Raw genomic sequence first — 23,399 nt, 5'->3', positions numbered from 1 at the left:
ACTCTATCTTTGTTCATATCTCAAACATATGCTGGTATATTTGCAGATGTAAATGGCAGGAGAATTGGTTGGTGTGGGTTGGGATTGATAGGCATGAGAACAAGAATATTAAACAAGGGATAGAACTCATGAAAATGCTCTGCAGAGCTTTTATAAACCATGGGTTGAATGACCTGTCCTAAAATATAGTACGAATAAGGAATGTCATGGGAAAAGAGACCCAACCAAATATTTAAAAACAATAAATTGCAGATTCTGCAAATCAAATAAGAACACAAAATGCAAGAGATATTCCACAGATCAGGCAGCACCTATGGAAAGAAAAACACATTTTTTTCAACTCTTGGATCCTTCATCAGAACTGAACTGCAGTGTTGATTGTTTACCTGTGGAAAACAAGCACCATAGCAGGATTTTGGCAATACCATGCCTGTGGTGAATAGTAGAGAGATATCTCAAGAGTGATCACAACTCTGTTTAGCTCCCTGTTTGAATATGCCAAAATTAAGAGTCCCAAAAGATCTGCAACATTTATTACTTTCTAGATATGAGAAATGAGATTGCAACTGAGTTTGAAATTCCATACCCACCACTTTTACTTTGGGCCTTGGGCTTTCTGTTAGACTTCAGCCTTCATCTACCTGGAGTAAAGCTTCCAATTCAAAAACACTCTGTATTTGTGAGTAATTTGATCTTGGATCTTCATTTTCATGAAATAGTCCTGTTGTTTTTTGGTGGGAAATCCATGAGTTACTTCAGAAAATTCTGGATGCCTTGCACAGAAACTCCTCTTCATTGGGGATAGTCAGGAAATTTGTAATGTGTTGTGTGAAGTAAGTCTTTGCAAGATCCCCCGATTAACATTACAGTGTTAATTCTCTTGTCCCAATAGTGCAGGTTGCCAACAGATGCCCAATACTTTTTTTCCCCCAGTCTTGCTTGCTACATTAATGTGTATCACCTCTGAAAAGCTTACTGCTGGAGTGAAGCTCATCTACAGAACAAGAGGAGAAACAACATCGCCTCTAATCCAGAACAAGATTCACCCCATTGCTGTTGTCAAACTGCAAAATGCAGATAACAACAGCACATGTGCAAAATTCAGAGGCTGAACTCCAATGTTTTTGGAGCAGAGTCAAAATAAATTTGGCACAAAAAGGAAAACACCTAGTTCATTTGTATATATAAGCTCTCTACCAAAGCCTGCAGCTCACCCACTAACTCATTGCCTATAGCATAGCAATGTTTCCTCACCATATACAGTACTGTGCAAAAGTCTTAGGTGTATATAATGTATAGCTAGGATGCCCGAGATTTTTGCACAGTACAAGTGTCCCCCGCTTTTTGAATGTTTGCTTTACGAAACCTCACTGTTACGAAAGACCAACATTAGTACCGTTTTCGCTTTCAGAAGGTCTTTTCACTGTTACGAAGAAAGGCAGCACGCGCCCCGAGCAGCCACTCCCTCCCCCTCCCCCAGATTCAAAACTGCACCCTTGCTGGCATTGCTTAAACACGTGCCTGTGAGCAACCGTTTGCAAAATGAGTTCTAAGGTATCGGAAAAGCCTGAAAGAGCTCGTAAGGGTGTTACACTTAGCATAAAACTAGACATAATTAAGCGTTTCGATCGAGGTGAACGAAGTAAGGACAAAGTGAGTTTGGCTTGTGGAAGCTGACGAACATGATGTTGAAGAGGTTTTGGCATCGCATGACCAAGAACTGATAGATGAAAAGCTGATGCAATTGGAAGAAGAAAGGATAACAATCGAAACCGAATGCAGTAGCAAACTGGAGCAACTGCGTGAGATTTTCGCCGCAATGATAAAGTACGACTTTAATTTTGAAAGGGTATGTAGGTTTAGGGGATACTTGCAAGATGGTTTGAGTCCTTACAAAGAACTGAATGATAGAAAAATGCGCGAGGCTCAGCAGTCAAGCAAGCCTTCCACATCAGCAGACGACGAACCTCGACCTCGAGGCAGGCAGAGATGGAAGAAGATGAGCTGCCTGCTCTAATGGAAACAGATGACGAGATGACACCCCACTGTCCCACCACCCCAACCCCCGGACAGATACCGATTCGCGGAGAATGCAGATCAGAGACGACGCAATCGGAGATCGGCACTGATCTGGGCCGACAATTACATGCCAGGCAGCACCTAATTAATTAGCATGTTTATTTTGGCTTTTTTCTTAAAGATGTGCTGTGTGCCTCCCGGCTACCACTGCACCCCTGCATGCTTCGCGGTTCAGTATCGGTCAGCGGCCTGGAGGGTGGGGGCCACTGCACCACCCAACCTGCGACAACTCAGTCTAACACACCATCATCAGTGTGCTCGGCGCTGAACCAGTTCCGGTGATACTACACGGTACATACATTATTTCTACTTTATATCAGCTGTGTATTTTTACGCGTTATTTGGTATGACTTGGCAGCTTCATAGCCTAAAGGTTACTGGACAGAGTGTTTCTGCCAACAGCGCTTGCGTGAGATTTTCTGCCAACGGCGCTTGTGTGAGATTTTCGCCACGGAGAACAGTGCAGTAATGATTGTGGAAAAGTATTTCTACTTTATATAGGCTGTGTATTTATCATATCATTCCTGCTTTTACTACATGTTACTGTTATTTTAGGTTTTGTGTGTTATTTGGCATGATTTGGTAGGTTATTTTTGGGTCTGCGAACGCTCACAAAATTTTCCCATATAAATAAATGGTAATTGCTTCTTCGCTTTACGACATTCTGGCTTACGAACCGTTTCATAGGAACGCTCTATCTTCGGATGGCAGGAGAAGCACTAGAGAGACATTATGTAATGATCAATAAACGAATTGTTTAGAATCCGATGACCTCGCCTGGTGTCTCAGGGCTGGGTGTGTCTGCATCTGTGCCAACCTCCCACCCCGGCACTCCTCCTTTCCTACCTGTCTCATGTTCCTCCCACGGCACTCCACCTTCACCATTCCCAACATCCTTTGCTGCCACTAGATTTACAAACTCCATTTCATGCTGACAAATATAGTACTGCACAAAAGTCTTAGGCACCCTAGCTATACATGTGCCTCAGAGTTTTGCACATTACTGTATTTATTCAATTTCATCTTGAAAGTCATATTGGGATCAGTCTCCATCACATCTGCAAACAATACATTCCAGATGCCAAACACATGGTGTGCAGAAGTTTTTGGCCTTAATGCACTCAACTCTGTCCATTTCACACCCGTGATCTCTAGTCCTCAATCCTTCCACCAAATGGAAGATCTGCCCAGGTCTGCTTACAGAACTGCTTTGAGTCAGTGGACTGGACAATATTCAGAGATTCATTTTCAAATCTGAATGAATACTCCACAGATGTCACCAACTTAATCAAGACCCGTGTTTACCTTCGAGAATATACCCAAAGCAAAAGCCAATGAACCAGGAGGTTCGCAGTCTGTTGAGGTCTAGATCAGCATTTAATACCATCATTCCCACAATCCTGATTGACAAGTTGCAGAACCTGGGTCTCTGTACCTCCCTCCGCAATTGGATCCTCGACTTCCTAACCGGAAGACCACAATCTGTGCAGATTGGTGATAACATATCCTCCTCTCTGACAATCAACACTGGCGCACCTCAGGGGTGTGTGCTTAGCCCACTGCTCTACTCTCTATATACACGTCTGTGTGGCAAGGCATAGCTCAAATACCATCTATAAATTTGCTGACGATACAACCATTGTTGGTAGAATCTCAGGTGGTGACGAGAGGGCGTACAGGAGTGAGATATGCCAACTAGTGGAGTGGTGCCACAGCAATAACCTGGCACGTCAGTAAGATGAAAAAGCTGACTGTGGACTTCAGGAAGGGCAAGGTGAAGGAACACACACCAATCCTCAGAGGGATCAGAAATGGAGAGAGTGAGCAGTTTCAAGTTCCTGGGTGTCAAGATCTCTGAGGATCTAACCTGGTCCCAACATATCGATGTAGTTATAAAGAAAGCAAGACAGCGGCTATACTTTATTAGGAGTTTGAAGAGATTTGGCATGTGAACAAATACACTCAAAAACTTCTATAGATGTACCGTGGAGAACATTCTGACAGGCTACATCACTGTCTGGCATGGAGGGGCAACTGCACAGGACCGAAAGAAGCTGCAGAAGGTTGTAAATCTAGTCAGCTCCATCTTGGGTACTAGCCTACAAAGTACCCAGGACATCTTCAGGGAGCGGTGTCTCAGAAAGGCAGCGTCCATTATTAAAATCCTCCAGCACCCAGGGCATGCCCTTTTCTCACTGTTACCATCAGGTAGGAGGTACAGAAGCCTGAAGGCACACACTCAGCGATTCAGGAACAGCTTCTTTCCCTCTGTCATCCAATTCCTAAAAAAAAACATTGAAGCTTTGGACACTACCTCACTTTTTAAAAAAAATATACAATATTTCTGTTCTTGTACATTTTTTTGAAAAATCTATTCAATTACACAATTGATTTACTTGTTTACTTTTTGTTTTATTTTATTTTTTTTTCTCTCTGCTAGATTATGTATTGCATTGAACTGCTGCTGCTAAGTTAACAAATTTCATGTCACATGCCAGTGATAATAAACCCGATTCTGATTGTGTGGCATTCAAAATCGGTGATCCAGAGCTATACAAGTAGTCCAGGTACAACTGACTGGAAGGCATTTTAAGTGTGAAAAAAAGTCCGACGAAGGGTCTCAGCCCATAATGTTGATTATTTATTCCTTTCCATAGATGCTGTCTGACTTGCTGAGTTCCTCCAGCATTTTGTGTGCATTGCTCTAGATTTCCAGCATCTGCAGAATTTCATGTTCATAATATCCTACAAACTCTTTTTGCTGTTGGTGTTTCTCTGCTCCAGCCAGACAGATTCTGAGCTAACATCTTCTTACTCTTGCATTCATTTCCTCAAACAACATTACATCACCTCCTCTCCCCTTGCCCACCCTTTCCAAGCCTGGTTGTTTAGTTCCCATCTGAAGATTCCTTAAAATATTGCAAGTGCAGGTATTTTCACAGCTCTCTCTGGCAGCCCATTCATGATTTCCATCACCCCATGACAGAAGATGAAATCTTAAGTCCTCTCCACATCTGCTCCCCTTAAACACAACTTGTTTACACATTTCTGCCAGTGTTCAATTTTTGACACCTCAAGAAAGGTACCCCACCAGTATTCTTCAATTCAATGGAAACTTTTTTTTTGTGCAAAGCCTCGAGTATTGTTTCTTGTTGCAATACATGACTGAGCCTACCCTGGAGGACACTACTTTGGTCATGCATAACAAGTTAGAATTCGTAAGAAATATGAGAACTGAGAATCCTCTAGGAAATAGTGATCACAATATTTCAGAGTTTGCAGGCAAACACATTGAGTCCAAAATCCAGCTCCCTCAACTTAAATAACGGCAACTTTAAAAGTCAGAAGTAAGAGCAGTCTGGTGGACTGGGTAAATAGGATAAAGGGGAAGGTCAATAGACGAGAAGATAATTAAGCTGATTCTTTATTCTCAGCAGAAATTTCTCTCAATTCAGAGGGACACAATAAGGAAGATGAACCAATGATATATTAAAAAAAATGGAGGTCAAGGAAACTTTTGAATCAGAAACGGAAGGGCACAAAGTGGCAAAAGCTAGTGGTGGACCAGAGGACTGGGAATCAGGACCTAGCAGCAGAGAACACAAAAAACTAATAAAAGAGAAAACTGAATTTAAAAAGTACCAAGTCAAGTTACACCAAGAAACAAACAATGGGTTCTGTGGATATACAAAAAGGAAAAGGGTATTCGAATTAAAGTCGAACCACTGGAAAACCAAACAGAAAGAAAGGAGACCAAAAGTATGAGCTTCATCTCCTCCCGACTGATACTATCTGGTAAGAGGTTTTCTAGTATCCTTCTACATCAGATGTTAACTATCCATTGAATGCACAATTGGATCCTAACATAGAAACACAAGTACTTCAGGAACAAATGAGACACAGTGAAACAGCTGTTAATTGGAAATTAATTCCTGGAGGGGTTTCTTACCTTTGTAGTTGAACTGGCACTTGTAAAGAGCCTGGAACTTCGGCGGGGTGGTGCATTTGTAGGGGCTGTGCTTGTTGGAAATAGTACCTGCGCTGCACTGAACGAGATCAAGAGAATCACAACTGTTTAACAGTACACAAGCTCCCTCAGGCTTAAACAGCCCAGTCCATCACATAAATCATCCTCCCTCCACTGATTCCATCTGCATTTCCCTCTGCCTCAGGTAAACAGCCAACATCATCAAGGATTCCTCCAACACTCGTCATTCTCTCTTCTGCAGATCATACAAAAGCTTGAGAACATGTACCATCAAACTCAAGGAGAGCTTCAGACCAAGAGTTGACAAACATATGGCACACACGCCAAAAACTGCATTTAGAAAAATTCTGTTGGCAGGCAGAACTTCCCTTCAATTCTTTATACTCCACCCATAATAAGATACACAATTATAACATTTACTGCCAAATGAAGTAGCAAATGACTTTTTACAACCCAACAGCATTGAGATGTTTTCACAGGAAACAATGCACACCGACTTGGCACCAACCAGATAGTTGTGAAAACACTTGACATTTGAAATCCTCACACACATCGTGGAGACACAGACACACACACACACACACACACACACACACACACACAGTACTTGAAGAGAAAAACAGTTGGGCGAGTTGGCATTGGCTTTGCCCTGCCTAAACATTTTCTTCTGTCATTTGTGAATGAACACTGGATATTCATATGATTACATACAGTAATTACTGTTATTGTTTAGCACCTCCAGTGCCAGGTTCCATTCAGCCACTGTCGGTAAGGAGTTTGCACGTACTACCCGGGACCACGTGGGTTTTCTCCAGGGGCTCCGGTTATGGCTAGAGTTAGAGTGTTCCGGGAATGCTACGTTTGAGCAGGAGGTCTGCCAACATTTGCAGGCTACCCAGCACAAACCTCACTGATTTAATGTATTTCACTCTATGTTTCGATATACATGTGACAAATAAAACTGATCTTTATCTTTTATTTAAACCAGTAAAAAACATATTTAGGTTTATCAGTGAAATATTTTGAAATAGTATTTACCCTTTTCAGTTTGTTCAGAATATCAGATACAGAGACACAGATTGATCAATTTTTGCTCAAAATCATAATGGCATGTGAGAGATTTTTTTTAAGAAGGTCACCACCAGTTTGGGCACACTCTCAAAAAGGTTTGTCATACCCACATGAATGGATGAACACTTGACAAACAAATCTACCTTATGGGGGTCTTTGCATCTTGAATACCTGAACTACACTTTCTCTAATTTTTATTTTATTTTATTTTTTTAATTTGTATTGATGGACTTTATGTTTAGAATCCACCTGAATGACATGCAAAGAAATGTTTTTCACTGCATCTTTGTTCATGGATAATACAAAACAAATAGAAAATGGTATAAAACTTAGCAAAACCTTGAAAACTTAACTTAGGCTCTCAGTGCTTGACAGGTCAATATTCATCCTCCTTAACAACCAACAAGTCCAAAGGTTTGAAATCTGTGCATAAATGACTGTTATTCACTACTACAAAGATGGCATGAGCATGCCATACAATGCTTACCCATGAAGAAATTTTAGCAGTGGCATTCAATTGATGGATCCAAGGGAATGCTTAGAATTTGCCTATCTTATTGCTGTTGATGCTGCTTCTGTCAAATTGGCCAAGACCAGAGTTTAATGTGCAATTTTTAAATGACTACAATACATTAACGATGTCAGGTTAAACCCAAGTGTGGAACAGCTTAAAGCTACATTGATTATGTTTGTAGTGTACTTTCTATGTCAATAAGAAATTATTTTTATACGTGCACAGTACATGCCACTCAAATCCCTTGCACCGCTCTGTGAAATCACAGGAGCTTGGTGCCCTAGTTCCTTTTCCCATCACCTGGGACTCCTTACCAAGAAAGAAAAGACAGTTGCAAGAAAAAGTTTGTGAACCCTTTGCAATGACCTGATTTTCTGTATTAATTACTCATAAAATGTGGTCTGATCTTCATCTAAGTCACAATAATAGACAAACACAACCTGCCTAAACTAATAACACACAAACAATTGTACTATTTCTCATCAATACTGAGTACACTATTTAAGTAATCAGTTCAGGTTCAAAAAAAGTATGTGGACCTCTGGGATAATGCCTTCTCCAAAAGCTATTTGGAATCATGTGCTGCAATCAATGAGGTGAGATTGGAGCTGTTGTTTGCAAAGGTGCCCTGCCCTAAAAAAAGGCACACACTTTTACTAACAGGTTACTGGCAGAGCCTGCTCTTCAAGAATGATCTGTTTATGCCTCGATCAAAACAAATTTCAGAGGACCTTGGAAGAATTGTAGAGGTATATGAAGCTGGAAAAGACTACAAAAGCATTTCTAAAGACCTGAATGTTCCATCAGTCCACAGCAAGTCAAATTGTCTGGAAATAGATGAAATTCAGCACTGTAGCTACTCTCCCTAGGAGTGGGCATCCTGCAAAGATCACACAAAAAGCACAATGTACAATGCTGAGGGAGGTGAAAAATAACCCAAGGGTAATGGCAAAAGACCTGCAGAAATCTTTTGAACTTGCTAAAGTCTCTGCTCATGTGTCCACTATAGGAAAAGCACTGAACAAGAATGGTGTTCATGGAGGGACACCATAGAGGAAACCACTGTGCTCCAAAAAAACAACAAAAAACAACAACACATTGCTATACGTCTTAAGTTTGCAAAAGACCACCTGGATGTTCTACAATGCTCTGGGACAATGTTCTGTGGACAGATGAGACAAAAGTTGAACTTTTTGGCAGAAATGCACATTGCTATGTTTGGAGGAAGAAGGGCACTGCAAACCAACACCTCATCCCAACTGTGAAGCATGATGGAAGGAGCATCATGGTTTGGCGCTGCTTTGCTGCATCAGGACCTGGGCAACCTGCAATTTTCAAGGGAACAATGAATTCAAATTTGTACCAAGACATTTTACAGGAGAATGTCAGGGTAGTGGTCCATCACCTGAAGCTTAATGGAAGTGAGCTGACGCAACAAAACAATGATCCGAAATACAAGAATAAACCACCAACAGAATATTTTTTTTTTTAAAAAAAGAAAATTTGTGTTTTGGAATGGCCAAGTCAAGAGTCCAGACCTCAAACCCAATTGAGATGTTGTGGCACGACTTCAAGCAAGCTGTTCGTGCAAGGTATCCCAGAAATAATGATGAACTGAAACAGTTTTATATGGAGGAATGGTCTAAAATTCCTCCTTGCCATTGTGAAAGCCTGATTAGCAGTTACAGGAAACATTTGGTAGAGATTATTGCTGCTAAAGGAGGTGCTACCAGTTATTAAATACAAGAGTTCACATACTTTGTCCTGCCTGGACTGTGAATAATTAAACAATGTTGTCAATAAAGACATGAAAAGTACATTTGGTTGTGTGTTCTGCAGGTCAGGCAGCATCTATGGTAAAGAGTACAACTGACATTTCAGGCTGATACCCTTCAGCAGGACTGGAGAAAAAAAGATGAGGTGTCAGAGTTAGAAGATTTGGGAGGGGGGGGCAGAGAGAGAGAGAAGAAACACACGGTGATAGGTGAAACCAGGAGGAGAGGAGAGCGGGATGAAGTAAAGAGCTTGGAAGTTGATTGGTGAAAGAGATACAGGTCTGAAGAAGGGAAGTATGTGATAGGACAGCAGGCCATAAAAAGGGGGAGGAGCTACATGCAATAGAGTGTTGGGAAATGTATGATAATGCATTTTGATAAAAGGAACAACAATGCAGACTATTATCTAAACATTAGGTTCAAACATTAGAGGGGCAGAGAGACTTGGGAGACTCATGCAAGACTCCAAATTCCAACGAGTATAAGCCTAGCCGATCCAGTCTTTCTTCATATGAAAGTCCTGCCATCCCAGGAATCAATCTGGTGAACCTTCTTTGTACCCCCTCTATGGCAAGAATGTCTTTCCTCAGATTAGGGGACCAAAACTGCACTCAATACTCTAGGTGTGGTCTCACCAAGGCCTTGTATAACTGCAGTGGTACCTCCCTGCTCCTGTACTCAAATCCTCTCGCTATAAATGCCAGCATACCATTCGCCTTTTTCACCGCCTGCTGTACCTACATGCCCATTTTCAATGACTGGTGTAAGTGGCAAATCTGTGGAATACTCTGCCTCAGACTGCAGTGGAGGCCAAGTCCATGGGAATATTTGAGGCGGAAGTTGATAGTTTCCTGATTGGTCAGGGCATCAAAGGATATGGCGAGAAGGCAGGTGTATGGGGTTGAGTAGGATCTGGGATCAGCCATGATAGAATAGTGGAGCAGACTCAATGGGCTGAATGGCCCAATGCTGCTCCTATGTCTTTTGATCACCAGAGGGAGGTGATGGGCAGGTAAGGAGATAAGGTGAGAAGGAAATGAGAATGGGGGGGGGGAGGGGGGAAGCGGTAGCATTACTCCAAGTTTGAGAAATCAATGTTCATGTCATCAGGTTGGAGGCTAACCAGACAGGATATAAGATATTGCAACCAGAGTGTAGTCTCATTGCAGAGATCTGTTTTAGGAGATCTATGTGCAGTTAAGGTGTTTCAATTGATTGTAGTGGAAAAAAAATACACCTGTATTTGCAAGGTCCAACTGTTGAGTCAGTACCCTGGCAAAAACTACACCATGAAGCCAAAAGAACCCTCCAAACAACTCTACAAAAAGGTTACTGAAAAGCACAAACCAGGGATGGATACAAGAAAATTTCCAAGTCACTGAATATCACTTGCAGTACAATTAAGTCAATCATCAAGGAATGGAAAAAATACAGCACAGCTGTACATCTGTCCAGAGCAGGTTGTCCTCAAAAATTGAGTGACTGTGCAAGAAGGGGACTAGTGAGGGAGGCCACCAAGAGACCTATGACAACTCTGGAGGAGTTACAAGCTTCAATGGCTGAGGTGGGAGAGACTGCACAAACAACAACTGTTGCCCGGGTGCTTCACCAGTCGCTGCTTAATGGGAGAGTGACAATGAGAAAGCCACTGTTGGGGGGTGGGGGGGGAAAGAAACTCACATGAAATCTCGGCTAGAATATGCCAGAAGGTGTGTGGGAGGCTCCAAAGTCAGCTAGGTGGTTCTATGGCCTGATGAAACCAAAATTGACCTTTTATACCAAACATAGACTGAACGCTATGTTTGGTATAAAGCATAGTAGTGGCTGCAACATGCTGAGGGGATGCTTCACTGCAGCAAGTACTGGAAGGGTTGTTAAGGTAGAGGGTAAAGTGAATGCATCAAAATACAGGGAAATCCTGGAGGAAAATCTGATGCATTCTGCAAGAGAACTGTGAATTGGGAGAAGATTTGTTCCACAGCAAGACAATGACCCCAAGCACAAAACCAAAGCTACACAGGAATGGCTTAAAAACAACAAAGTTAATGTCCTGAAGTGACCAAGTCAGAGTCCAGACCTCAATCCAATTAAGAATTTGTGGCTAGACTTGAAAAGGGATGTTCACTCACAATCCCCATGCAATCTGACAGAGCTTGAGCAGTTTTGTAAAGAAGAATGGGGATAAATTGCAGTGTCTAGATATGCAAAGCTGATAGAGACCTATCCACACAGACTCAAAGCTGTAATTGGTGCCAAAAGTGCATCTACTAAAGACTGACTAGAAGGGGGTGAACAGTTATGCAATCAATTATTTTGTGTTTTATTTGTAATTTAGATCACTTTATAGAGATCTGTTTTCACTTTGACACGAAAAAGTCATCTTCTTCTGTTGATCAGTGTCAAAAAAAAAAGCCAAATTAAATCCACTGTGATAAAACACAAAAACTTCGGTGGGGGGGGGGGGGAGTGAATACTTTTTATAGACACTATATTTACTGATGTCTGTTATAAGCCCACTAACTCTCACAGCTGCTAACTGGACTATACCTCTTCCCACCCAGTTACTTGTAAAAATGCCACTTCCTTCTCTCAATTCCTCCGTCTCTGCTGCATCTGCTCTTAGGAGGAGGTTTTTTCATTCCAGAACATCCTTCCTCCACCATCAATGCTGCCCTCAACTGCATCTCTTCCATTTCACACACGTCTACTCTCACCCTACCCTCCTGCCACCCTACCAGAGATAGGGTTCCTCTTGTCCTCACCTACCACCCATCTAGTACATAATTCTCTGCAACTTCCACCACCTCCAATGACATCCCACCACCAAGCACTCTTTCCTCCCACTCACCCCCACCCCCCCCAATTTCTGCTATTCTCAGGGATTGCTCCCTACACAACTCATCCCTCATTGATCTCCCTCCTGGTACTCATCCTTGCAAATAATACAAGCGCTACACCTGCCACCACACCTCCTCCTCTCTCACTCCCACTCAGGGCCCCAAACAGTCCTTCCAGGTGAGGTGACACTTCATCGGTGAGTCTGTTGGGATCATATACTGTGTCTGGTGCTCCCGGTGTGGCCTCCTGTATATCAGTGTAACTTGATCTAGATCGGGAGACCACTTCGCCGAGTACCTACGCTCTATCAGGCATACAAAGCAGAATCTCCCAGTGGCTGCCCATTTTAATTCTAGTTCACATTCTGACGTGCCAGTCCATGGCCTCCTCTGTCGTGATGAGGCCACATTCAGGTTGGAGAAGCAACACCTTATATTCTGTCTGGATAGCTTCCAACCTGATGGCATGAACATCGATTTTCCAAACTTACAGTAATGCTCCTTCCCCCCCACCTCAGAATTCCCATTTCCCACACTCTCCTCATCTCCTTCCCTGCCCATCACCTCCATCTGGTGCTCCTCCACCTTTTTACTTCCATGGCCTTCTGTCCTCTTCCATCAGATTCCCCCCCTCCCCATTTCTTTTCATCAACTTCCCAGCTTTTCACTTCACCCCCCCCTCCATTTTACCTATCATCTTGTTTCTTCCTCCCCTTCACCTTCTAACTCCTCCTACTCATTTTTTTTCCTCCAGTTCTGATAAAGGGTCTCAGTTTGAAACATCCACACTACTCTTTTCCATTGATGTTGCCTAGACCGCTGAGTTACTCCAGCATCTTATGTGTTTTGCATAGATTTCCAGCATCTACAGATTTTTCTCTTGTTTGTGTGTTATTAGTTTAGGCAGATTGTGTTTGCTTATTATTGTGACTCAGATGAAGATCCGACCACATTTTATGAGTAATTAATGCAGAAAACCAGGTAACTGCAAAGATTCACAAACTTTTTTTGGCAACTGTACATCTTACAGAGAGTGAAGTAAAGGTTTACTCCAGGGATGGTGGCTGTGTAACACAAGAAGTCACAGAATAGTGCCACACAATCAGTGCCACTCCCTCACAGCACCAGCAACCCAGTTTTAATCCTGACTTTGTGTTCTTTTATATAGTGTGCATACACTTCCCACAACCCTGTGGTCTTCTTTTTAATGCTTGTGCTTCCTCCCGCATCTGATAAAGGCCTGCTTGTAGGTTAAAGAATAATTGCAAATTCTCTGTCATAGGCAGTAAATGACTAAAAGGATCAAAGGGCACTTGATGGATGTCAGTGAGAATAAGTTGCAAGGACAGAAGGAAATGGAGAAACAGATTAATGCCACAGCTCCTCTCAGGTGCAGAACAAACTCAATCAAATGAACATTTGTTTCTTTCCAAGATGATGATCAAGTAGACCAAGCCTACAATCTCTGGAATTTAGAGGAAGGGAAGGAGATATCATTAAATGCCTCAACAATCTTTTCTGTCTGGGAAGTTTAAAAACTTCTGTTCATAATCTCAGAATAGGGGATAAACCATCTTGGATAAAGCTGCACAGAAAATTCTTCACACAAATAATGATGAATACTTGAAATTTTCTACCCAGAGGTCCATGGAATCCAAATCACTGCCATCACTCAAAACAGATTGTTAAGATTTATGGACATTAAGATTTATTTATTTATTTTTAATAAAGTGGGGGGGGATGGGTAACAGTGCAAGAGAAGCACCACTGGATAGAAAATCAGCTACATCAATGAATGCTAGAACCAGCTTGAAAGGCTGTTTGGCTTATTACAGCTGCTTTTTCCTTTGCTTTCACAATCCATAGTTACAGTATGAACCAAAAACTAAGAGCAAGATATGCCAATACATAGCTGCATGCCAACCTGGTTTGTGGGCCTGAAGTCTGCGTCTGAGTCAGCGGAATTGGAGTTACATCACGGCTGTTTCCACTCTGTGCAAATACAGACTTGGTTCCACCTTGCATTATTCTCGCTACAGACTTCAGTTATGAAAAGAGAGATAGACAATTAAATTTCAGTAATACCTGCTAATACAAGTAACATACCATTTAAATTTGTTTCCTTATTTCATCTAGTAATGATTTTAAATTTTAAAAAAAACTTCACCTTTTTTGTGGGAGCCACCGTGGAGGATGAATCAATTACAGAAGAATTTGTATAGTTTGGCAAAAAGGACCCATCACCTGGGCTTGGGGTATCCAAGGGCAAAACTCCAAAGCTGAAATTATATATTAAAAAAAGACTGAGGTTATACAAAGGCCATCTCCATCTTTGCCTGTCACAGTCAAAGCATAACACACAAAGTGCTGGAGGAACTTAGCAGGCCAAGCAGCATCTATGGATGGGAATAAAGAATTGACATTTCAGGCTGAGCCCCTTCATCACGACTAGAAAGGAAGGGGGGTGGTGGGAAGGTGGCAGAATAAGGCTGAGGGAAGGGGTAGTAGTCCAAGCTCGCAGGGGATAGGTGAAACCAGGTGAGGGGAGGAGAATGAAATGAGAAGCAGGGAGATGATACGCAGAAGAGGCTGAAGAAGGAGGAATCCGAAAAGAGAGGATGGACCACAGGAGAAAGGAAGGAGAAGGGGCACAAAAGGGCTCTATCTGATCTCCTATCAAATTCCCTTAGATTAATTAATTGCAAAGAGATCTTTATCAGTTAAGGAGTTGGGGTGAGGAAAAGGAAATTGATTTCAACTTAGATAAGTGTGAGGTAGTGCATTTTGAACAGTTTAAACCAGGGTAGGACATACAGTGAATGGCAGGACACTGATGAGCATTGCAGAATAAAGGGACCTTTCCGTTCACTGAAAGTAGCCATACAAGTAGACAGGGTGGTGAAGGAGGCATTTAAGCATGCTGGCCTTCATCAGATCAGGGTATTAACTTTAGGAACAGGGACATTATGTTGCAATTATATAAACTGTTGGTGAAACCACACTTTTGGAGTATTGTGTAGTTTTGGTGATCCTGTTATTGGAAAGGTATTATCAAGCTACAGAGGGTGCAGAAGAAATTTAATGAGAATGCTGCCTGGACTTGAGCCAAGTTACAGGGAGCAGTTGGCCATGCCAGATATCTATTTCCTAGAACACAGGAGAATGGGGGTGCGACTTCATAGAAATTTACAAAATCATGAGGAGAGTATTGATAAAGTTGGATGGTCAGTCCTTTCCCCAGGGCTGGAGAGCCCAAAACTAGAGAGGGAGAGGTTTAAAAAGAGACCCAAGAGGTAACTTTACACAAAAGTACCTGGAACGAGCTGCCAGAGGAAGTGATTGAGGTGGATACAATCATAACAGTCAAGAGGCATTTGGACAGGTATATGGAGGGGAAGTGCTTGAAGGGTTATGGATCAAATGTGGGCAACTGGGACGAGCAGAGAGGATGCAGCAGTTGGCACAAAAGGTCTGTTTCCATGCGGTATTACTCTGGTTCTACATATTGTTAGTTGCTCTCCGACAGCATGTTCCCTCCCCAGTGCCAGGATCAGGGATGTTTTAGGGTAGCTGCAGGACATTCTTAAAAGAGGAATGTGATCAGCCGGGGTTATGATACCAGTTGTTATTAACAAAGATAGCAAGAGGAATGAGGTTCATGACTTCAGAAATGTAGTAGCAAGTGAAAACAGCAGAACGTTGAAATCTCTAGATTATAATCTGTATCAATGTGAGTATAGAGGTAGGACAATAGCCAAGGCAAATGTGTGGCTAGAAGAACAGTTCAGGAGGAAGCGCTTTCAATTTATGGACAATTACTTCTGGGCAGCTGTGACATGCACAAACGGGTCACATGTGAGTTACCAGATAACTGGACCATAGGAAATGTGGTTCCTTGATTCAAGAAAGTCACCAGGGATAAACTACGCAATAACAGGGCAGTCAGCCTTAAATTGGTTGGTGGTGGGCAATTTAGTGGAAAGGAAATAATTTACATGCAGGAAATCCTGTCTCACCATTTTTTTCTGTTTCCTGAAGATGTAACTAAGTTAGATCTTCAACTTCAGGGCAGTAAATATCACAAAACTTTCTGAAGTCTAAGTAGACAAGTTCCTGCATGACAGGCTGGTCCACAAAGGTTAGAACCACAGAATTAAGGCAAATTGTATCCATTGGGCAGAGCCACAATGGCACTGCAGAGTGGCTTTGAACTCATCTGCAGAAACAGCTTAATTTCTACCTTCAAATGTTTCTTCGCCCCCCGCCCCCCCTTCTAGAAGGAAGATGGGGATCTGTCAGTGCCAAGAATCTGCACCTGCACTCAAACTGTGGTTCTTTACAGTGATTGGACCCACTCCCAGGGCTCACCAATCAGCTATTTTTCAATATCCCAAAGGCATGGCCGAGAAGACAAGCACGCCTTCAGGGATCAGAGACTTCGCAGTTCTGTGGACAAATCAATTTCCAGTCGGTGTCGCTGACCAAAGTGTTGCGGGAAAACACAATATCAGGAACAGCAGATCAGCTACCGGAGGCCTTGGTACATGACGAATTGCTCTTTTTGGTGGGGTAGTTTGCTGCTGATTCTCGAGTTGGAAAACTCGAGTGGGGGGGGAGGGGGGGGAAGAGAGAAAAAGAGTGACGCAGCAGACTTTTAACACCGTAATCAGCGAGTTGTTTTGTTTTTTGTTTCTCCTCTCGCTGAGTGACTCCTCTCTGCCCCTTTATTAGGGGAGGGAGAGCTTGTGGCATATTGAATTGTCATGTGAATGATTAGGTTTTTTTGTACTGCAGATCATTGTCTCACTTGGGGACTTTGCTATTGCTTGTTTGGTGGGTGGTGATTGCTGATGCTTTTTGCTGAAATTAGTGGGGGGTGGGGAAGAGGACAAGGGTTAATGTTTTGCTGCTGCTTGTGCATGGGAGGGGAAAAGAGAGCTTTAGGGTTCTAACATTTTCACTGTTACTCATTCCTTGGGACACTTGTGTTTTCGTGGATGTCTGCAAGGAACAAGAATTTCAGGTTGTATACCTTCACTGATATTAAATGGAACCATTGAACTACCCTACTAAGAGGGCAGAGGAGTGACAATGGAAAATTGCTTTTCTAATTGGAAGTCTGTGACTAGCAGTATACAACAAGGATTGGTGCTGGCAAAGTTGATGATTATCTTATTTGTTAGTGGTTTGCAGGTGAATGTGGGAGGTATACTAAATTATGGATAAGAAAAATTGTGCTACTTGTAGAGAGCAAGGAGTTCAGTCTTCAACTACAAGAAAGTCGTTCGATCCAACATCTGGAAGTTGACGCCCGATGGCCAAAGCCCTGGGTCTGTGGATCCACCAGGGAAGTTGCAGGCCTGGTGTCTGCAAGTCCAATGGAGGCTGGAGGGTTGGAAACAGCCTATCCTGGGGGTAACTGTTTGCATACATAGGTGGGTGGGAGGGAAAAAAGGAGCTTATTTTGTTGTTGGTGTTGTTCTGCTAAACATTATGGGCATGTTGTGTTGGTGCCAAAATGTATGGCAACACTTGCACATCCTTTGGTTGAGTTGGTTGTTAACGCAAACAACACGTTTCACTGCATATTTCGATGTACGTCTGATAAATAATCTGAATCTGATACTGATCACTTAAAAAGTTGGGCAGAGCAATGGCAGATGGAATTTACTCCTGACAAGTGTTAAGAGATGGATTTTGGAAGGTCAAATAAGTGTAGGGTCTGCAAAGTAGTAGGTCCCGTGGTAGTATTGTTAAACAGAGGGACTCGTCCATACATCACCAAAAGAAAGTGGCACACAGATAGAGCTTAAAGCTTATAGGGTGCTTACCTTCATCAGCCATGGCAAAGAGTACAAGGGATTTTATGTAACAACATTAGTTAAGGTACACCCACAGTAGAGTGTGCAGTTCCAACTGTCACACTATATGAAGGATGTGATCACACTGGAGAGGACAGAGAAGATCTTACCTGGATTCAATTATTCCAGTTATATAGAGAATTTGGATAGGCAAACAGAGATAAGTGAGACTGGAAGCAGCCCGGGCAGAGGTGGGGATGGAGTGGGATCTGGAGGCAGATCTGACATGATGAGTTCCTCCAGACTGGTCTTAGCAATAACATTTATGACTGAAAAAGAACCTCATTATTGTCCAGCTTCCTAATTACCTGTAGTGTTCACCTACTCACCTTGCACAAATCAAGCACTTGTAAACTCAGATTCTTCTGAACCTCTAGGCTTAGCAATCTCTAATTAGGTAATATGCATTTTCAAATTTATTTGCAATAATAGGTGATTTCATATTCTCCCATATGATACTCCATTTGTCCAATCTTTGACTCTTCACTTAATTGATCCATATTGCTTTGTAATGTGCTTGCATCAACCTCACAATTTGCTTTCCTATCTTTGTGTCATCAGTCAGTTTAGCAACACAAAATCTGGTGTCTTCAACCAAATCATTCAGACAAAAATGGACAATGCTGAATACCAACACGGATCTTTGCAGCACACCAGTTATTGTATTTTGCAAACCACAGCAAAGACCCAATCTTTCCTGCTTTCCATAGTTAACCCTTCATCTGCACATTGAGATTTCATTTTCTACAATGACCCTTGACACAGCCTGACATGTGGCCACTGGAAGTCTTAGTATATCCATAGGTTGCTCATTATCCACAGCGCACAAAAACAAATCCAATAAATTGATCAACTTCATTTTCGCGAAATCTTAAATCTGCTTTAGCCTTCATCTTTTTCACAAAATCCCATAATATTTTAAACAGTTTATAACTTTTTCCTTGGACAGAAGCTATGCTTAGTCTCCCTTTTTAGAATCAACAATCTAAATTTGGTATCTTTAAATCGAATGGGATCTTCCTCAAATCTATTTTTGGATTTAGGAAAATTTAAAATGAGAAAGAGCAATCCCAGAATACACCAGTATCTCCAAGGAAAGAGTGGCAAAGCCTATAGTGTATTTTAATCCTTTTGTACAAGTTTCCAGGAAAGGCAAAATCCAACCATTATCACTGAATTATTCTATACTAACCACAAAGTAACATAATATCAAGCAAAATAAGAAACTGGAAGGTTCACAATCAGCCAGATGTTCAGTAAAAACAAGCAGGCGAAAGGATTTCTACAACCAAGTTAAATGGCTGTCATAAGAGCTGCATTTATCCCTGGAATGCAATAAGATCCAGACATCTGGAATAAGGCAATAAGGCAGAAAACATGCACACAAAAACAGTTTGGTTTTGAGACAGTTGAAAAGAACCTTTACCTTGGTGTTAAGGGGCTTAGAGTTCCAGGACCACCAAGCAAGCTCCTTCCAGACTTTGGCTTGTTTACTTGTTGTTTGGACAAAACTGATGTTCCAGAACCAAGTGGTAGAGCATCAGGAGAAATCACAGATGTGTCAATTAATGATGCTGAAGAATCAGTCATCATTGAGGAATATTTTGAGTTGGCTGAAGATTCAAGATTTAATCTGTTTAACTCCTACAAAAGAAAGTTTTTGTTTTAAGTAGTACAATTGCTGCGATGGCCTTATTTGAAATGCATCTTTCTCCCCCACTAGAAAGTAAACCTACTCAACTGGTTGGGCTAAACTACATGCTTCAGCACACCAAAAAAATGCTCCAGCAATAGCTCATTGCTGACTTCACCATCTATTCACATGTTACTAAGATATCAAACTCAATATCTTGGTTTGAAATTAAGTGATGGTTAATTGGCATTCAGTCCTGTGAAGCCTGCCAACATTTGAAGCAGTTTTCATTGTAAAGCAGCAGAAAGGAGCTAAAAAGATAAATGGCAAAATCATGAAAACACAGTGGAAGTGTCAAGATACCAAAAGGCACAAAAGATCTGCCAAACAATGCAAGAGTTCTAGAAAGACAATTTGCCAGATCACACAAATTTCTGGTGACTTGTTTTAACTCTACACAGTTACGTTTATGGAACAAATTTGCAGGCAACTTCAATAAACAGACAATGGGAGACAGACTATTTGCTTAAATGGAGGACAATTGCCCACATACACTGGTTGGCCAAAGAGATGTTTCAATATAGTGCTGCAATACGGAACACACTGTGTGCAACAATTGAATAAACAATGGAAGCTTGATAAAAGTAATACTCCATAATAATTGCAAGCTGTTAGCAATCATTAGACCGGAGATAATTTGAAAAATGTAATTGAAGCAAATGAGCAACAAGCAGAGTGAGCAAATATACAGGTGTTGATCATCTGTTACATCACAGAAAACAAGTCCAGCGGTCTGTCAAGGAACGCAACAATGGAAAGACAACAATGAAAGCAAGACTGTCTGAGATTCATGCAACAATAAACTGGACATGTAACATACTACGCCATCCACAATACGTAGTCAAAGCAGATGGTAAAAGGCAGTCAAAAGTAATGGAAAGGAGAAGCAGATTTGCACAATTACATAGGATAAATGGTATTAATAGATACATCTGGCCTAAGCTGTGTAAGCTTGTGCTTTGCTCCAGCCAAGCCTTGTGTCTGCCCCTTCCACCCAATCTTTTGTTCCCTCAGCAGCTCTGAAATATCTACACAAATATCTGCAATCATTCTGCAGTAACAAACATTGCATATTGATGGACTCAAACATTCCTCTTATTCCCCATAAGGAGGCGTTCCCTCTGTATCAATTCTAGCAAAACATTTCAATTTTGATTTTTAAGTTAATCACCTCTCATCTTTTTACAAGAGAAAAAGAACTGAGAACCAGTGTTTTCTTTCCTTGATATATACCCAATGGTGGCACAACACTTAAATTACTGGGCCAGTAATCCAGATGGTTGGACTAACTGCAGTGCCTTGAAAAAGTACTCAGCCCACAACCCTTTGTCCATATAAATGAGTGTCACAACTAGGGATTTTGATAAATTTAACCTGATGATTTTTATTTGTAAATCACATACTCCTTTTTTCCACAGTAAAGCTCTAAAACAAGGAAAATTATAAAGTATGAAAAACTAAAAATTCAAAAACAGAAACATTAGCAGTTCTAAATTATTTGTCCTTCTTTGCTCAGTAGTTAGTTGAACCACTTCTTGCAGCTATTACAGCCAGTGGTCTTTTTGGACAAGTCTTTATTAGCTTTGCACAATGTGATGAAGCAATATTTGCTCATTCCTCATTGCAAAATTGCTCAAGCTGTGCCAGATTGGTTGGGGAGTGGTGGTGGACAACAACCTTGAAATCTTTCCAGAGATGTTTGACCAGTTAAAATTAGGACTTGAACTGGGCCATTCAAGGACACCAATTTTCTACACTTGAAACCACCTCATGGTTGCTCTGGGCCTTGTCCTGCTGAAAGATGAACTTCTTCCTTAGTTTAAGCTTTCTGGCAGGTTTTTATCCATGATCTCTCTGTATTTGGCAGCATTCATTTTCTCATCGAAAATCCTGACCAGGTTTCCAGTCCCTACTGTTGAAAAGTATCCCCATAGCATGATGCTACTTCCTCCAAAGGCAGTCATAGCCAAAGAGTGGTAGTGGGGACGAGCTCCCACTGCTAAACAAATACTCTTCATGGCGTGCGTCTCAAACAGCCTCTAACAACCAAGTCCAACTCCTGGCCTTCATGTCTAGCATAGTTCTTATGTTCGGCAGAGCTGTTCTCACTGACAAAAGGGGCAAAGGCGGGCCACTGGCACCTTAAAACCAGTTGCTCCGGGCAGATGGGGCTCGTTAACCACAGAAGGTAGTTCATCTAGGAGAGGGAAAACTCCGATTTCAAACCTCCGCTGCCTTGCGGCTATACCCACTCACGGGAAAGGCTTTGGGAGTAAACCCCGAGGAAAAATCCGGAGTTGGAGTCCCAAAGGCAGCTGACTGCTGTACTCAGCACTGGCACGGCAACTCCTGCGATGCTGCTGGCACCAAACTGTATCGACTTTAGTCGTTCCTTTGGACCTGTCATCAGCATGGGGGGGGGGGGTCCCCACTGCATGGGCAACAGACGGATCTCCATTATCAACTCTGCCCTGGCTTGCGCTCTGGAGAGGCCACTCCCCAGTGACTACCAGAGGCGCAGTATCCATGGTCGACCACAACTGACAGGGGGGATGGACACACACTATGGTAGGGATGGTGTTACCTGGCTGATGTGAAGCATTAGATTTATGCCACATGTACCATTTAGTGTTGAGGCTAAAAATTCCACTTTAGTCTCATCCGACCACAAGACCTTCTTCCACATCTTTACAGTCAGTATCTTCTAAGCGATGCTTACAAAGTCTTTACAGGCAAGGATGTACTTTTTTTTTAGCCAGGGCTTCTTCCTTGCCACTCTTCCATAAATACCCGTTTTGTGCAAGGCCTTAGAGATTGTGTAGCCATGAACTTCATCTCCAGTTGAAACCACTGACTTCTGCCACTCACTCAGAGTGACTGTTGGCATTCACAGTAGCCTCTCTTACAAGTGCCATTCCTCTCCCGTGACTAAGTTTAGAGCAGGGATTCCCAACCTATTTTACACTATGGGCCAATACTATCAAACGAGGGGGCCGTGGACCCGGGGTTTAGAGGGACCTAGGCATTGTGGCTGTGGTTTCATATTTTTCTGCTTTTATTTAGTTAACAAGTGATTGCACAGAGGCATGTCCAGTGCCTTTGAGATGGCCTTGTACCCTTCCCCAGAGTAGTGCTCATCTATTATCATTGAATTGATTTGTCTCAAATCCTCTTTTGTCTTCATTTTGGTTTGGTCTGTTAAAAATCTTCCATACTGTTAGACCTGACAGAGAGGAGAGGATATTTATTCTTATGAATTCATTGAAAACAGGTGACCTTCCAATTTTCTACATCAAATTGGGTGAGTTGGTTAGGTAAAATACAGTACATTGCATCTGAGGAAAGTTAGTGTGGGTAATTACAAACTGCCTCAAGTTTGGTTTTAATTTTTAGCAAATTGTTGACCAGTTTTGGAACTTTTCTTTTGATTTGACATGATGCAATGTTTTGTAGATCAACTCAAAATCCTACTTCAATACATTTTAAATTTAGAAAATGAGACGGTAAAATGTGAAAATAGTTGTGTGGTCTGAATACTTTTACAAGGCACTGGATATAGAGACAAGTTTAATTCCTAGCAA

At 41.9% G+C, this 23,399-nt stretch overlaps 1 protein-coding gene across 5 annotated transcripts in view; it reads right to left on the bottom strand.

The window, feature by feature from the left end:
- LOC134340543 (cell division cycle protein 27 homolog) overlaps positions 1 to 23,399 on the bottom strand; it is a 119,500-nt gene that overhangs the window by 62,542 nt on the left and 33,559 nt on the right. For 4 of the 5 annotated variants that reach the window (XM_063037909.1, XM_063037912.1, XM_063037910.1 and 1 more), the window contains exons 7-10: positions 19,552 to 19,769; positions 14,432 to 14,543; positions 14,189 to 14,304; positions 6,029 to 6,125 (exon numbers count right to left, since the gene is read on the bottom strand). In XM_063037909.1, coding sequence (XP_062893979.1) covers positions 6,029 to 6,125; positions 14,189 to 14,304; positions 14,432 to 14,543; positions 19,552 to 19,769 — 543 coding nt within the window. Of the gene's footprint in view, positions 1 to 6,028; positions 6,126 to 14,188; positions 14,308 to 14,431; positions 14,546 to 19,551; positions 19,770 to 23,399 lie in introns of those variants that run through there. The other variant, XM_063037913.1, reaches the window with a different exon arrangement.

The sequence above is a fragment of the Mobula hypostoma genome, chromosome X1 (assembly GCF_963921235.1).
Source record: "Mobula hypostoma chromosome X1, sMobHyp1.1, whole genome shotgun sequence".
NCBI lineage: Eukaryota > Metazoa > Chordata > Chondrichthyes > Myliobatiformes > Myliobatidae > Mobula > Mobula hypostoma.
The sequence above is the reverse complement of the archived record's forward strand: the minus strand, read 5'-3'. Positions and strand labels throughout refer to the sequence as shown.